The sequence below is a fragment of the Hemicordylus capensis genome, chromosome 3, assembly GCF_027244095.1.
Source record: "Hemicordylus capensis ecotype Gifberg chromosome 3, rHemCap1.1.pri, whole genome shotgun sequence".
Lineage (NCBI taxonomy): Eukaryota > Metazoa > Chordata > Lepidosauria > Squamata > Cordylidae > Hemicordylus > Hemicordylus capensis.
This window is the reverse complement of record NC_069659.1, coordinates 248482680-248499238: the sequence shown is the minus strand read 5'-3', so window position 1 is coordinate 248499238 and position 16559 is coordinate 248482680. Positions and strand designations below refer to the sequence as shown.

Here is a 16559-nt window from a genome sequence, read left to right as displayed (position 1 = left end):
CGCATGCGAGAGAGAGCTGCCATGCATGGGATTAGCAACGGGTACGCCTAGGAAAAATAAATATATAGATAAGCAGAGAATAGCATGGCAGAGAGGGAAACAAGTCCCCCAAATTTGTATCTGTAAGATGACACCAGACTTGCTTAGTTGATCTGCTCAATCTTGCTCAATCTTTAATTTCTGCTCTAAAATGAGGATATTCTCCTCAGATAACATGCTGAAGATGAATGCTAATCATTACACAAGAAAAACAATAATTTTAATTATTATTTTATAATAAATTAAGAGATAGCAATGATGTAGAACTAATACAGCTGAGCAGAAGCCCTACATGATATATCTATTTTTGGGCTGTTTCAGATTTTCAGTGACCAATCAAATATTGAATGCTCTCCCACATAAAACACACACACCCTGCCATGTTATATATAACAAAGCTAATACATCTGGAACAATGTCCAGATTTACCTTTTTCCTGACATGCTAGTGTTTTGTACATGAAGAATATTTGATCTGCTATGTTGGCCAGCAACACAGAGTTACCACGAGGCTTCCATTCATCCATTATAACTGGCAAATCTTTTCATCTAGTATTTTCCTACTAGTCAGACTTATTGGGTTATTAGAGCAATTCTTAAAATCATCAGCTGACATGATGATGAAAATTACTCAGAGTAGTCCCATTGAGATTAACTTGTCCTTAATTTCAATGAAACCACTTTAAGTAATTTTCCTCATTATGTCAGCTACTGAGGGAGGGGGGGAGATCCCATCCATTCAGCACCAGCACCACATTCGAGTAGGGAAGTGCAGGAAACAGATTTTGCATTTTGTTTCTAGCTCAAAACAAAACACAAAACAATCTGAACGTTACAGCAAAACAGCGATTGCACCAGCTGTTTCAATGGAACAACTCGAAACATCTCAAATATTTTGGCCATAGGGAACAATGGGGAAACTCGAAACGCCCCATTTTTCACCATGGGTAGCTCTTAGGGACACCAAAGTGGGCATGATGGGTGCTATCTACCACCCAGCCCACAAAAGAAATGAGCAAGCAGGCAATTTTAAACAAATTTTTAACCTTTCTCCCAAACCCCCATAGGATCCTATGGGGTATTTTGGAAAAACTTTTTTAAAAATTAAAAATCGTCCATTTCCCCCATTTCTTTTGTGGGTTGTGTGGTAGGTAGCACCCATGCCCTACCACACAATCCACTTTGATGTCCCTAGCTCCCTAGGAGCTACTCACGGGGAACAATGGAGTGTTTCAAATTTCCCCATTGTTCCCTATGGTTGCCGAAACAAGCTGCACTCACAGAATGCACTGTACACAAATTTTGCATTGCAATGTGCACTGCATCTTGCAACCCTGCCTTGTAAAACACAGCAGACACACACAGTAAAAGGGAATCTGTCCTTTCCAACACAAAACATACATTTCAAAAATAGTCCAATAACTGCCAAAAATTAATCTCTATCCCAGAATCCACTGCCAGCCACAGTGCCTGTGCTGCAGTAACATCATTGGCACAAGTTGCTCTCACACATACAATTATGAAACTCCATCCTTACTTTCCAGCATTGCAAAAGCTGCCACAGCAGGACCCTTGCAGCACGCACAGCCATAAGCTCAACTAGAGCAACTTCAGCCACATTTTGAATGAGTACAATGCGGATTGCAGAGCAGAGCAGTGAGTGAATGCACAAGTTAGTCTCAAGGCCAGGCATGGAACTCATTACAGCAATCAGAGAGGGGGGGGGGATGCACTGCCATTGTCCATTTCTTGCCACAACACTGTCTCACAAACAAAACAAACCACAACTCAAGGAAGGAAGGCACCCAAGTTCTGCTTTTGTAAATCTGAGATCCAGCAAAAACAGAAAGTTATAGCAGCAATAGCACAGTATATTATACTCAGTGCTGAGTTGGAGGGAAACCCACAAAATCAAACTTACCTTCCTCCCCTCCTGATATATCCTCTTCAAGAGAGGCATAAGGGTTCTCTCTGCCTCCTAGTCCCTTTGAATACAATTTGAAACTCCCTCCCTTTGCGCTCCCTCTCCCTCTCCCCTCCACCCAGCCAATGGGGGTACAGTTGCCCATGACAATACATGATTTACATGATAACAAGTCAACCAAGAAGCAAGGAGATCACAAGCTAATCTGAAGCCATTGCCAGAAAACCAATCAGCAAGGAAAACAGGCCTCCAAAACGGTGCTTGAAACACTGAAACGTTTCAGTCTAAATGGGGTTGTTCTGTTCCGAGCTCGAAACAGGCCATTTTTAGAGCATTTTGTTTTGAGCTCAGAACTCTTGAAGCAGCCTGTTTCAAATGGAAACATTTCACCATCGAAACATTCTGCACATCCCTACTTTCTGGCGCTACTTCCTCTAAGCTACATCCTCCACCAGATGTCAAACATACACACAATCTGAAGTGGAAACAGACATTTTGAAATGTGCAATGGACATGAGTCAGGAAAATGCAATCAATCACAATACACCATTATTTGTCTCCAAGTGTGGAATGATGGTGTCTCTAAAAAGTGGAACAGCTCCTGATTATTAACATTTCAGGATTCTCATAAAGAATAGCCATATACAACATGGTTTTCGTAAACTGGACAAGACAAAAAATGAGTTTTAGTATATTGTCTTGCATACCACACATTCTGAAGACACAATATTACTGGTCACTATAAAAACTATGGGCATTAGTCCCTGGGAACTCCTCCTGTGGGGAGAGCTATAGCTCCATGGTAGAGCACAAGCTTTGCATGTTCAAGCATCTCCTGGTAGGGCTAAGAAAGACCCCTATCTGAAACCCCGAAGTGTTGCTTCTTCTAATCAGTGTAAACCTAGAATTGACGTGATTGGTAATTACATATGTTTGTCCAAATCTCATTCATTTCAATGGGGCTACAGCAGAAGAAATCCAAGTTGGTTGTACCCAATAATTTTTGTTTCGTTAAACTTGTTAAAAGAACACAGGAACTTATTATAGGAGTGCAGTTAAAAATTTAAAAAAGCAAACAATTTCAAATATGAATTGATCTTCCAGATGAACCATGTGCATATTATTTATATGCTTCTTATATGCAAAGTTTTGCCTCCCAGGAGGTTCATTGTCATTCACTGGATTCGAGAACTTGCTGGAGAGCCCAGTTATAATTGGCCCTTTCTGGCGAATCTCCAGCCTTTGAATGCAGACCATGCTAATTTTATCTTGTCATTCTAATGAGATTAATTTTTGGAAGCAATTATGATAAAGAAAAGGATGAAAATCCAGGACAATTTAAAATACATATTATTCTACATTTTAGATATAAAGAGTGAAATTACCTAGTCTTTGTAGGAAGCTTGCTGTTTGTGAGGATATGTGATTATATTTTGTAATCTCATTTTTCAAAAATTATTTAGATTCTTATCTATTCATTTTTGTAGTACTTTGTTTGCCTAACTGTCTTTTAATGGGATCAGAAGTCTTCACAAAAGTTTTATTAGTTATTACACAAAGGGTTTTTCAAAATATGGACTATCAATGGCAGTTCAGGAAACAAAATTAAACTTTTTTGGCTCTAGAGAATACTATCCATTCCTTTATAAGCTTTCAGTAAAGTTACGTTAACTGTTGGCTGTCTTTCTGGATAAGAAGTCACTTTATATACATTTACAACATAAACTTCAACCTAAACAAATCCACCAGGAAATCAGTCCCAAATGATCAGCTAAACTTATTTCCAAGTAAGGATAAATCAAGTTGACTGATGTTTCTACTTTTCACACCTTCAGTAATATGGAGGTGTGAAAACTGTAGCTCAATCCACTTACTGTAGATGCATCTAAGTGCACTTAGATTAACATGGAGATCCAAGAAATTCATGCATGAGTTCCAAATATACGTGGCATTTGTACATTTTGCCATGGAGATGTTACGTTTTCTCTTCACATATTAGTGGAATAACAAAAAACAAAAGTCACTTGTGCATCCACTAATCTCCACTTCCTATGATATGTGCAAAGTTCTCAGAATGGATTCAGATGGTAAAACCTCTCACTGTGCAATAATCAACTGTGAAATGAGACAATGGGGCTTGTGGGCAATTGGTCGAGATGAGAAGATACAACTTACAATAAAAATTATGACCAATGGATTTTGCGACTTAGTCCCCCAAGGATCCCGTGGTCCATTGAACTAACATTAGGAACATGGAAGCTGCTATATAGTGAGTCAGACCATTGGTCTATCTAGCTCAGTATTGTCTTCACAGACTGGTGGCGGCTGCTCCAAGGTTGCAGGCAGGAATCTCTCTCAACCCTATCTTGGAGAAGCCAGGGAGGGAACTTGAAACCTTCTGCTCTTCTCACAGCGACTCCGTCCCCTGAGGGGAATATCTTTCAGTGCTCACACTTCTAGTCTCCCTTCCATATGCAACCAGAACAGACCCTGCTTAGCTAAGAGGACAAGTCATGCTTGCTACCACAAGACCAGCTCTCCTCTCATTGGGAGCTCAGCACCACATTCTGTGCACCACCATGGTACAACATCAGGGGATTTTCTAAAACTGCAATGTGAAACTAATTTAAATTAAAAGACTTGTACTTTAACCACTTAGGCTACATGCAGGCCTGCTCAGTTTAGGCCCCCCAGCTGCTTCTGAACTACAACTCCCTTAATCCCCAGCCACAGTGGCCAATAGCCAGGGACTGCAGCCTTGGGATACGGCATACATTCAAGAATGCCTGTTTAAGCAGTTTGAAGACTATATTGCAAAATCGATTGGCATGCAAATGTATAAACACATAACACACCAATGGGAGCACCAGCATACATAGATTGAAATGTATGAATTTCCATTCTTGTCCCTGAAATAGGATTTGTTGTTGTTGTTGTTGTTGTTGTTGTTGTTGATGATAATAATAATAATACCCCTACCCCTCCAGTACATTACTGTTCGGGGTGGCTCACAACATCAACAAAACAGATACAATGTAAAACAAAACTTTACTAAAGTTAAACTAGTTAAAAGACCAGACTAAAACCACATTTAAAATTACAAATTTAAAAAATTTCAAATTAAAAGTTATTAATAGAAAGCTAAAAACTGAGAACTAAAAAACTAAAAGAAAAACCCTACCAAATATAAGCAGCAGACAAAACATTTAGAATGGCCTCTTTAAAAGATGTTTTTAATTGGTTTTTTTTAAAAAAACACTGAGGGAGGAATCATGGTGAAGAACTTCAGGGAGGGCGTTCCAAAGCCAAGGGGCCACAATGGAAAAAGCCCTGTCTCTTGTCCCTGCCAATCAGATCTCTGTTAGTGGTTGGGCCATGAGCAGGGCCTGAGATGCCAAGCGGAGGAACCTGGCAGGTTCATATGGTTGAATGAAGTTTGCCAGGTACCCCAGACCCAAGTTTTGTAGAGCTTGAAAGGTCAAGACCAGCACATTGAATCTAGCATGGAAGTGGACTGGTAATCAATGAAGACTGAATGAAGTATGGTGTCCCTCAAGGCTCCGTGCTTTCTCCAATGCTTTTTAACATCTACATGAAACCGCTGGGAGGGATCATCAGGGGATTTGGAGCTGGGTGTTACCAGTACACTGATGACACCCAGATCTACTTCTCCATGTCAACTTCTTCAGGAGCTGGCATATCCTCCCTAAATGCTTGCCTGGAAGCAGTAATGGGCTGGATGAGGGAGAATAAACTGAAGCTGACTCCAGATAAGACACAGGTACTTATTGTGCGGGGTCAGAACTCTAGAGACAATTTTGATCTACCTGTTCTAGATGGGGTCACACTTCCCCAAAAGGAACAGGTTCGCAGTCTGGGAGTACTTCTGGATTCACACCTCTCCCTGGTTTCTAAGGTTGAGGCAGTGGCCAGGGGTGCTTTCTATCAGCTCCGGCTGATACGCCAGCTGCACTCGTTTCTCGAGATCAGTGACCTCAAAACTGTGGTACATCCGTTGGTAACCTCCAGACTTGACTTTTGTAATGCGCTCTATGTGGGGCTACCTTTGTACATAGTCCAGAAACGTCAGTTGGTTCAGAACGCGGCAGCCAGGTTGGTCTCTGGGTCATCTCGGAGAGACCATGTTACTCATTTGCTGATGGAGTTACACTGGCTGCCAATAGGTTTCCGGACAAAATACAAAGTGCTAGTTATAATTTACAAAGCCCTAAATGGCTTAGGCCCTGGGTAGCTAAGAGAACGTCTTCTTCATTATGAGCCCCACCGCCCATTGAGGTCATCTGAGGAGGTCCATCTCCAGTTACCGCCAACCCATTTGGTGGCTACACAGAGACAGACCTTCTCGGTCGCTGCTCCGAGATTGTGGAATGTGCTCCCTGCTGAGATACGATCCTCCCCATCTCTGGCAATTTTCAAAAAACACCTGAAAACCCATCTTTTCACTAGGGGTGTGTCCGAACCGGTCCGGAGCCCATTCTAAAGAATGGCCGAACTGCCAGACCGGTTCAGACCTGGCTGGTTCGGGTCCGGGTGGGGGGGTTTTCTTTAAGGGCGGGAGGGCTTGCTTACCCCTCCTGCCTCTTTGCCCCCAGCAGAGGCCGCACCGCAAAGGAAAAGGCTGGGTAGACTGGGCCTCCGGCGATCGGCGTCCTTTGAGGCACGCGCATGCGCGCGCAAAGCCTCAGTAGCCTGCAGGACTTCAAAGCGAGAGGAGCTCTGTTCGGTAGCTCCTCTCTTTGTTTACAACAGCATCAGGTGAGGACTCGGGCGGGCAGGCGGCTGGGAGGGAGGGCTGGCGGGCGGTGGCAGTGGTAGCGGTAGTTTTTGGCTTAATCTGCTCGCGGCGGGGGGGTGGGGGGGCGGCGGGGGGCGGCGGTGGGGGCGGCTGGTTTCCAGCGCCCCGTTACTCTGTGAAATACGGCCTCTGGCGGGGGCAAAGAGGCGGGAGGGGTAAGCAAGCCCTCCCCGCCCTAAAAGGAAGGCCCCCCTTCGGTGCCAGTCCGGACTGCTCCGGACCATGCACATCCCTACTTTTCACCCATGCTTGCTTGCTTTTCACCTGCATGCTTTCTCAGCTTCCTAAACTTTGGGGTTTTTAATATCTGGTCTATTTTAAAATTCAAAACCCGATTTTGGGGTTTTTAATTACTGTAATTGTTTAATTGTTGTTTTAAATTTTTAAAAAATTGTTAATTGTTATATTGTTTTTAATTTGTTTTAGCTCTTTATTGTTTTAGTGGTTTGTTTTAATTGTAAACCGCCCTGAGCCATTTTGGAAGGGCGGTATACAAATCAAATCAAATCAAATCAAATAAATAAATAATAGGCCACAGAATGGGTGTGACTCTCAAGAAGCGAGTATCACTCATTACAGTTGTCCAAGCTGGATGTTACCAAAGCATGAGTGACTGAGGTCTGGTCCAGCTTCTCCAAGTAGGGTTGCAGTTTGCGTTAAAGCCGTAGCTGGTAAAAGCATCTCAGCACACTGCCGAGGTTATGTCTCTGAAATAGGGTGGGGGGTTTTGCACAAAAATATAATCTCAAATTTGACAATGGAAACAATTCCATTGCCTGCTTCTAAATACAACAAATATCAAGAACACATCTGCTGCCCCTGTACCTTTCATACTGATCTCAAGTTCCCATTAGGCACCATTCAAAAGTTATAGATATATCTTAGTGAGCCACCTAAAGTTGACAGCTTTAAAATACAGACTGATGAGTCATGTTTGCCATTAATGTATCAAAAATAAACGTTGTGTGAATAAAACACTAAAAAAATGTATACTGGTTGTTTTAAAAAAAAAAGAGCTACCCTTACACTGAAAGTTAAGAGCAGATAATGTTGTATATATAACCAAAATGGAAAGAAAAACCAATGCCTTATTGTCCAATGTGTATGAGCAGATTACAGTCCACCGGTGGACCGTGAGTCTATGTTCCCTAGCTGCCAACTCCTAGTTGGTCCTCACTGACGTTCCTACACTGCTGCCACTGCTATTACCTGAACACTGGCTGAGGCAAAAATATGTCACACATTTTTGGTAAGGCAGAGGAAGCAGGGGATCTGAAGACAAAACCAGTCTGTTGGCTAGCAACAGCAATTACTGCTCCCACATATTATTTTTTTTAAAAAGGGGAAATGTGCAGAGCTGTTTCTAGGCAACAGGCCCAAATCCTCCAGACTGAAGCTTGTAGTCTCCATGAAGAGGGAAAGAGAACGTGATGACCATGGATAATGAGATGGAGAGGGGGGGGAGTGGGAAGATAATTTGACAAGCAGGGGTGGTATGGTCCAGGAGTAGAGATGAAGAGGAAAGGAGAGCCTGATCTGAAATCCCTCACTAACTCCCAGTATCTGCTTTACAAGATTTTTTTCTTCACCAACGCTATCATCACGGTTTTTCTTTTCTTCCTCCCTCACCATTCTTTTTGGGCCTCTATGACCATCACTGCTTTATCCATATATTTTATCTACTATGAGTAATACCTCATTCTATCTCCAGGGTTCCTGCTGGGTTATATAAAATATAAAGTAACATTTTTGTGCCAGGGGGAGGGAGGGAGGGAGGGAGAGAGAGAAAGGAAGATCCAACCCCTCTCCCCGCTCCATGGCTCACTATCCAATAACCTCTTATTTGTTAGCTGTCCCAATAACAAATTGTTCTCTGGGTGTTTCACAACACATAACACAAAACAAACAAATTACAGTATAAAATACAGTACAAAACATTATTATTATTTTTTTAAAAAAAAAAAATTTTAAAGGCCTGAGTGAACAGAAAGGTCTCTATAGTCGTGTGTGTGTGTGTGTGTGTGTGTGTGTGTGTGTGTGTGTGTGTACCTACCAAGAAAGGATGACATGTTATTCATGTGATGAAGCCCACTATGCGATTGTCTACTATATCTCAAGGTGCCAAAAGACTCTGCTCTTTTTCCAGTAAATTTGTGTATTGTTTCAGTAAATGTCCAAAACTTGGTCATGTCACAATTTACACATGAATATTGACAATCCAAGATCAATGTCCAAAAATTCAGAGAAACACTGAAGAACATTAACTGTGTGATTATCAGTGTAAGCGCTATATATTTTAAAAGTAGAGAAATATATACCTATTTTTAGACACTGATTGTCACCATTTCAACATTCACCACATTTTGGACATTCACTGGAACATATATTTAAAGTAATATTTGATGTTTCGTTCTATAGTCGCCATCTAGCAATTTCTTATAGGTGTGGGAGTCAATATGGGCTTAAGAGGATTCTCTGCATGCAATAGCAGTCCCATTCTTTCAAAAGAGAGGGCAGCTATGCATTTTCTCATCTATTCCATCTACTGAAATAGTGGGCCTCCATGGATGCTTTATCTCTGTGACTAGAGCTTTGATGTGAACAGTGAGTGGGGTGCAAGGCAACAAATGTCATAATACATTGCTGGCAAATGCAATAAACTACAGAAATAGTAAAAGAGACTTACTTTAGTTGATTTGTAGTATTCATTGTTCAGCACAGCTGTCACTTTAGGACTCTCCCCTTCTTCTAGAATATCCTGAACATATAAGATTTACACAGAAATACATATGTTTACATAGATTTGAATAATACATATTTTATTGTAGGAAAGCTTTGGATTACTGCCCATCGAGGTTATAATTATGAACTGATTATCCTCAGCCTGTAAATGCTTAAATGACTCTTTTAAAGTCTTAGAAAATGACTCTTTTAATCTTATAAAAGATTAAAATTTGAAAATTAATATGTGGAGTTAAATTTTCAGTGTTGGGATTTTTCATAGATTTTGAAATTTTATTTTTCTCATTCATGTGACTGATTCCCTGGGATTTGTAACTTTTATTTAATTCACAATATTATTCTCCAGGAAGGCATTTTCTTTGATGTTTTATTCTAGCTCCATGCAAGACTTGCACTAACCTACATACACTAAAAAGATAACTTGTAAGGTGGCTGACATGATGAGCTGTATGCCACCGGCAGTTTTGCACTGCCCACATTGATGCGGGCATCTAAAAGAAGCCAGCACTATTGTGCAAAAATACTCTGATTGCGCAATTCTGCTTATTGGCACAAAAGTGCTCTTGCGCAACATGCCAGCATTGCAGAATCTTCTACAGTACCTTGCACCTAATGTCAACCACTATCCTTAACCTTCTATAACTTACCTCAATTATGCCTTTGACTTGTTCTCCCATCCAGGGCAGTCCTTCAATATCCTTTATTCTAACTACAGTAAATGGAAGAAACTTCAGCACAGAAGCTGCTCTCCTAAATGCAAGGCAAGGCCCTCCATTTCCTCTGAACTCATCATTTTCAGCCAGTGTTTCAAAGGCATCCTTGGTAGGATGAGGAGGGGAAAGAAAACAAAATTAGTAAAGAATGGTGTGCTCAGTACTATGCCAGTGTAAAACATGCAAGCAGAGGCACAGACGTCTTCATACCATAGTAAATATAAAACAGCTAACCTGCTGTGACATTTTGCTCATGGGTATTCTTAATAAAGGACCTTTCGGTGAACTGCTATATGGCTTTTGACCTATAGAGAGATAGCTGATGTACGACCATCAATTTGGCAAATCTCTGGAGCCTGATAAGATGAAATAGTTCCTGCCATTTTGAGAAATCTACCCAAATCCACTTTGTCAAGCATGTCACGGTGTGACATCTTTGTTTCTTTGAAACAACAAAACAAATGGGCTATGGCAGGACCAGACTCAAAAACGAGAAATAAGTCTGGCTGAGTGGGGGAAATGGCGGAGAGGGGTGTTTGCATGGAAGAATCTGTGCACTCAGGAGGGGTCTTTTCCACTCATGGAGTCTTCTCTCTACCCAAGTAGAAAATTTACCACTTGGAACGATTGAGTAATATCAGCTAAATTTGCCAGATCCCATGCTTTACATAAATTTTGAGTTGATGCTTTCCTCCTCATTGGGCCTAAGATTCTTGTCACATTTTGTCTAATAACAATAGATAAGCCAAATATTATCTAGGGCACAATCTAAAGGGAATCAATGGACATTAAGGTAGTCACACATCCTCCAACAATATTCTTTCTTTACCACCTTTGGACCACCTCAAACTTTGGAAAAAGGACAAACTTTGAGATTGTCTTTTGCCCAAGATGCTAAATGAGACTTATATCACATTCTATATTCTAAATTTCCCCTCAGTTGTTGTTGTTGTTGTTATCATTATTTATTTACATAGTCAGACAGGTGTCATTGACTGGTTTGTTTTATCCAGACATCGAGTCCTTCCCAATGACCTGGGATGGCTGAATTTTATTGTCAATGTTGTTGCTGTTATTATAGATATCGTCACAGAATATAGGCTATTCCCAGTAAAGTTGCTTTTTGTAATTGGCTGATGGTGATTTCTGTGGTCCCTATGGTGTTGAGGTGCTCTTCAAGGTCTTTTGGAACTGCACCCAGGGCACCAATTACCACTGGGATTATTTTGGTCTTCTTCTGCCACAGCCTTTCAATTTCAATTTGTAGATCTTTGTATTTGGTGATTTTTTCTATTTCTTTTTCTTCTATTCTGCTATCCCCTGGTATTGCTATGTCGATTATTTTAACTTGTTTTTCTTTCTTCTCGACTACAGTGATATCTGGTGTATTGTGTGGCAGATGTTTGTCTGTTTGTAGTCGGATGTCCCATAATATTTTTGCATCTTCATTTTCTACAACTTTTGAAGATGCAAAAATATTATGGGACTTCCGACTACAAACAGACAAACATCTGCCACACAATACACCAGATGATGATGATGATGATGACGTTTATCTTGCTCTTCCTCCAAGGAGCCCAGAGCGGTGTACTACATACTTAAGTTTCTCTTTCACAACAACCCTGTGAAGTAGGTTAGGCTGAGAGAGAAGTGACTGGCCCAAAGTCACCCAGCTACTATCATGGCTGAATGGGGATTTGAACTCGGGTCTCCCTGGTCCTAGGCCAGCACTCTAACCACTACACCATGCTGGATCCCCTCAATTTAATTCTCAATTTAAGAAAAATAAATATAGTTTACATTATCTGGCGAATCTTACTAATGCACCTTTTAGAAAAGCATTTACAGCTCTCTGTTTTCAAACTATGCCATCACAATACGACGAGACCAGGTTTTGCAGAATTCCAGTAGTTCATTGTTTATTTATGCCCTGTGATCAGGGGCAAGTTGAGGATGCCATGCATTATGTTTTACACTGCCTTTACTACGCTGATATAAGGGGAAGCTTTTTGGGCCAGTTAATTTGTAATTCTGCAGATTCTGAAGCAGAATGTGCATGTTATCTTTTATCTGGTGCAGCAGTACCCTGTGTGGTCTACCAAACTGCTTTGTTTGCTTTAGTACCTGATAAACATAAATACTGTTAATGTAAGCTATAGATTGTGATTGTTAAATCTCTTCAGTTTTGTATATTGTAAATTACTTATCAATTTTTTCTATTGTAATGGCCTATGGTTTTCTGTTGTAATGCCCTATGGTTACACAATAAAATGATTTCTGTTTCTTATCTAGGGTTTTTTGTGACAATTGAAGCAAGACTACTCAAAAGAGAACTTAATAACCTTTGTTTTCCATGGAGAATATAATGGATAGACCCAAAGTATCTTTTCTTCCAGCAGAAGAAGCATTCTCTGGAAGAAGGACTCCCAAGTTTGGATTTGCCAAGATAATGTCTATTTATAACTTCAAACTAATTTGAGAATCCAGTTTCGGTCACAAAAATGTCAGATGCTTTACCTGACTAAGACATTACGGTGCCCATTTAGAACAATGACAGTTTAGTTCTCCCTTCTGTTAAAAAACAAACAATAACCCTCCATTTTGAGTCTCCTTGCTTTAGTTGTATAAGACATTAGTAGCATTAAGCTTGTCAGATGTTATTAAACAAAACATGACAAGAATTTTAGACCCAGTGGGGAACAAACTCAAAATGTCTAGGGCAAACTATGACATCTGGCATCTGTAGATAACATACTACAATGTTCAAGTGGCAAATCCTGCATTAATGTATGTTTGTTAAAACTTGCTATTCAAGTTTTTTGAATAGCACTTTATTGTGCTATCTAACATTTCTAATATTCCATTTGTCAAAGCAAAATTTCTCTTTCCTTTAAATGGTAAAATATTACTTCCAGAAGCTGCAATATAAGGACTCAAGATTACATAGCACCTTGAAAATAAAATGAAAAAACAAAACAAAAAAGTTTGTTTTTATCTTTTTCACATACTTCGAAATTATCTGTTCTCCCCTGTTCGTTCAACACCTGTCTCTCTTTCCATCACAGAAAAATGTGGCAGATGTTTTGCTTAAGGACTACATTATGTTTTGGGATGCCTCATTTGGCTCCCTTTGGTTCTTTGTGCTTTCAGTCAACCTAGAATAAAGTTGTTTTACTACATTTAGACTTAAGTACCTCTACTTGTAACTTAGCTCTCTGTGTTTGTGTGTGCATGTTGTGCACCTGTGGACATGCTGAACTTCAAGAACGTACCATTACAACATCTTTTTTTAAAAAAAAACACAAAATTTACATCTTGCTCTCTTAATGTGAGAGAGAGAGAGAGAGAGAGAGAGAGAGAGAGAGAGAGAGAGAGAGAGAGATTTTATTGCAGTCACTGACCAGTAAAAGAGTACAGTTACATAGACTCAGAATGAATTTTACAGACAATATAACAAAACTTAGCCATTCTGCAAATAATCTCCTTACTGGTGTTTGCTAATAAAAAATTTAAATAAAAATCATCAGGACGTCTAGGGAGGTTTTCCAATAGAGGGGAAATTAATCTTAAATGAATATCCTTATAGAAAACACCATATAGGATAAATAAGAGAGCACATGTAATAAAACCTACCCAGCCTGTGCCTGTATTAGCCAGTAGACGAATGGAACAACCCTTCTCCATAAGCCAATATAGGCAGCAGCGGATGGAAAATATTGTCAACCACACTCACTCTCTCACTTTCCCAGATGCTCCTGACTAGGGGTGTGTACGGACTAAAATTTGTGGTTCAGTTCAAATGTGGACCAAATTCAAACCGAACGGCTGGTTCGTGAACCAGTTCAGTTGAACTGACCAGGCAGTAGGGATGTGCACGAACCGGTTCGGAGGCCATGTTGGAGGCCTCCGAACCGGTTCGGAACTGGACCGGTCCGGTGGTCCGGCACTGAGGGGGGGTCTACCTTTAAGGGCGGGGGGGGTAGTACTTACCCCTCCTGCCGCTCTTCCCCCTCCGGCGCTGTATTTAGGAGCGAAGTTTCGGGGGCGGCAGCGTTCCTCCCTGCCGCCCCTGCCCCCGTCGTTGCCCGGAAGTCTGGTAAATACGAGCACGCATGCGCTTGTCGCAGCGCGCCGCATATGTCACACACAGCGTGCGTGGGACGTATGTGGCACGCGTGCACGGCGGCAACAGGCGCGCGCACGCTGCGACAAGCACATGCATACTCGTATTTACCAGACTTCCGGGCAACGACGGGGGCAGGGGCGGCAGGGAGAAACACTGCCACCCCCGAAACTTCACTCCTAAATACAGCGCCGGAGGGGGAAGAGCAGCGGGAGGGGTAAGTACTACCCCCCCGCCCTTAAAGGTAGACCCCCCTCAGTGCCGGACCGCGCCGTGGTGGTTCCGTGCACACCACTACCAGGCAGTCTAATCCGTTAGACCGAACCTGGTCGGTGGTATGAAGAGCTATGTTTGTAAAAGAGAATCCAGTGAGGATTCCTCTTTACAAGCAAAGGGCTGGGGGAATCCTTGAAAAGTCAGAAGACTGAGTGGGCAGCAAGATGGCACCTTTAAAAATAGGTTAAGGTTTTTATTGGCCTGCAACCACCATCACTCCTCAAAGATCCCCCTGGGGCAGCCCAAGTACACAGCGTTCCCTCCAGCAACCCACCCATGCAGCAGAGGCACAGTTCTGGCCTCCATAGAAGAAAACTACACCAGGGGGCAGGTCTTAACATTAGAATATTCCCTCAATCTAAGTGGATCATCCTGAGATGACATTGGGGTTGGCCAGATCTGGCAGAGACTCATGCTCATTGGCAGGCTCACCCATGACCCAGTTGACTCCTAAAGTGTCTGCTAAGGCACACCACCACTTTGTAGGTGTCAGCAGCATTGGGCCTTGACATAGAAGAGTTCACCTGATATAGACTCCATTAGCAACAAACGAAAGGTCACCACAATATGAGGTTCTTACTAAAGATGTTGATTTTTGCCTTTCAGAAAAAGGCAATCTCTGTTTGTGTGTGTGTGTGTGTGTGTGCGCGCACACACACATATGTGTGTGTTAAGCACAATCACTCAATCAAGTTAAGCTTGCATAAGCTATCAAGATAAATGATATAAAACATACAGTAATGTCATTGATATTTTAGGGAAGATACTCATTGCTTTCCACTAGTGGGTGGACAGATATTAAGGAAAATGTTACCAGCTAAAATTGAGAAGAAAATTAAAATGCCATATCTAGTCAAATATCGTTGACAGTCAGCGAAAAGACGTTGTCAACGTTTTTGTTTGAAATTGTGTTTTCATTACTCAATGTTTTCTCTGACTTCCCAGAGCTCATTAAGACATTTTAAATAGACAATTAAACTACCATTGAAAATGTATTCTTCATTAAACAAAACATTGTCTGCAAATGCTGAAATAAATTGTAGGGCTGTCTTTCCTAGAAGGCACATTTTGGCATGTCTTGATTTATTTGCTCAAGATTTTAAAAAATAATTTCTGCTTCACTCCCTCTATCTCTCTTTACTGTGCTGTAATCTGAATTGACTGTTCAAGGGAAAGGAACAAATAATGTGAATAGCTCAGATTTAACAAATGTTTGATATGATGAAGCCTGAATCCTCATAAGAGACCTCATTAGTATATGATACTGAGAGTTGCTACTGCCGGCTGCCCCACTGTAAATATCCACATTTCTGATTTTATTTTATTTTTAAGGAAAGATAACTATCTCCAATTTATGTATTAAAAGCATTTAACTCTCTGCATTTAATCAGTAAATGAGGGAGGGACCAATTCCCACAGATCTGCAGTACTTTGGAGACATTAATCATAGCCAGAATATTCACCAATATATGAGTGAATCTTAATTAACTATGCAGTTTTCATTTCTTATAAACAGTTTGCTCTCCTTAAAAAAAAAAAATCTTCCGTAAAGTACAGTATAGCTTCCAACTCCAGTCTGTGACCATCAGTCACACCTCTCCATTTATAGACCTGAGGAAAGTGTTGTCTTTCTGAGGCAGATACAGAAGGAAGAGTTGCTAAATTAAACTGTGCCGTTGCTGTCCCTTCATGGCTAAATTTTCCGTTATTTTACCTCCATACATTAGAAGAGGAAAACTTCTTCTGCTACAGCCATATCATGTGTCAAGGAATCTGAGTGGCAGGAATTGTTATTTTATTTGCAAATATGTTCCTAGCAGTGGATAGGGAGGTAGGGTTTCTTGCCTTGTCTGTATGGTGCTGAAGCACATCCAGTTACTGTATGTATGTATGTATGTATGTATGTATGTATTGAATTTATATACCA

At 41.0% G+C, this 16559-nt stretch overlaps 1 protein-coding gene across 5 annotated transcripts in view; it reads right to left on the bottom strand.

Moving 5' to 3' along the window:
• The window catches only part of DNTT (DNA nucleotidylexotransferase), a 291853-nt gene that overhangs the window by 155017 nt on the left and 120277 nt on the right, over positions 1-16559 (bottom strand). For all 5 annotated transcript variants that reach the window (XM_053304897.1, XM_053304900.1, XM_053304899.1 and 2 more), the window contains 2 exons: positions 10168-10338; positions 9465-9536 (listed from right to left, as the gene is read on the bottom strand). In XM_053304897.1, coding sequence (XP_053160872.1) covers positions 9465-9536; positions 10168-10338 — 243 coding nt within the window. The remainder of the gene's footprint in view (positions 1-9464; positions 9537-10167; positions 10339-16559) is intronic.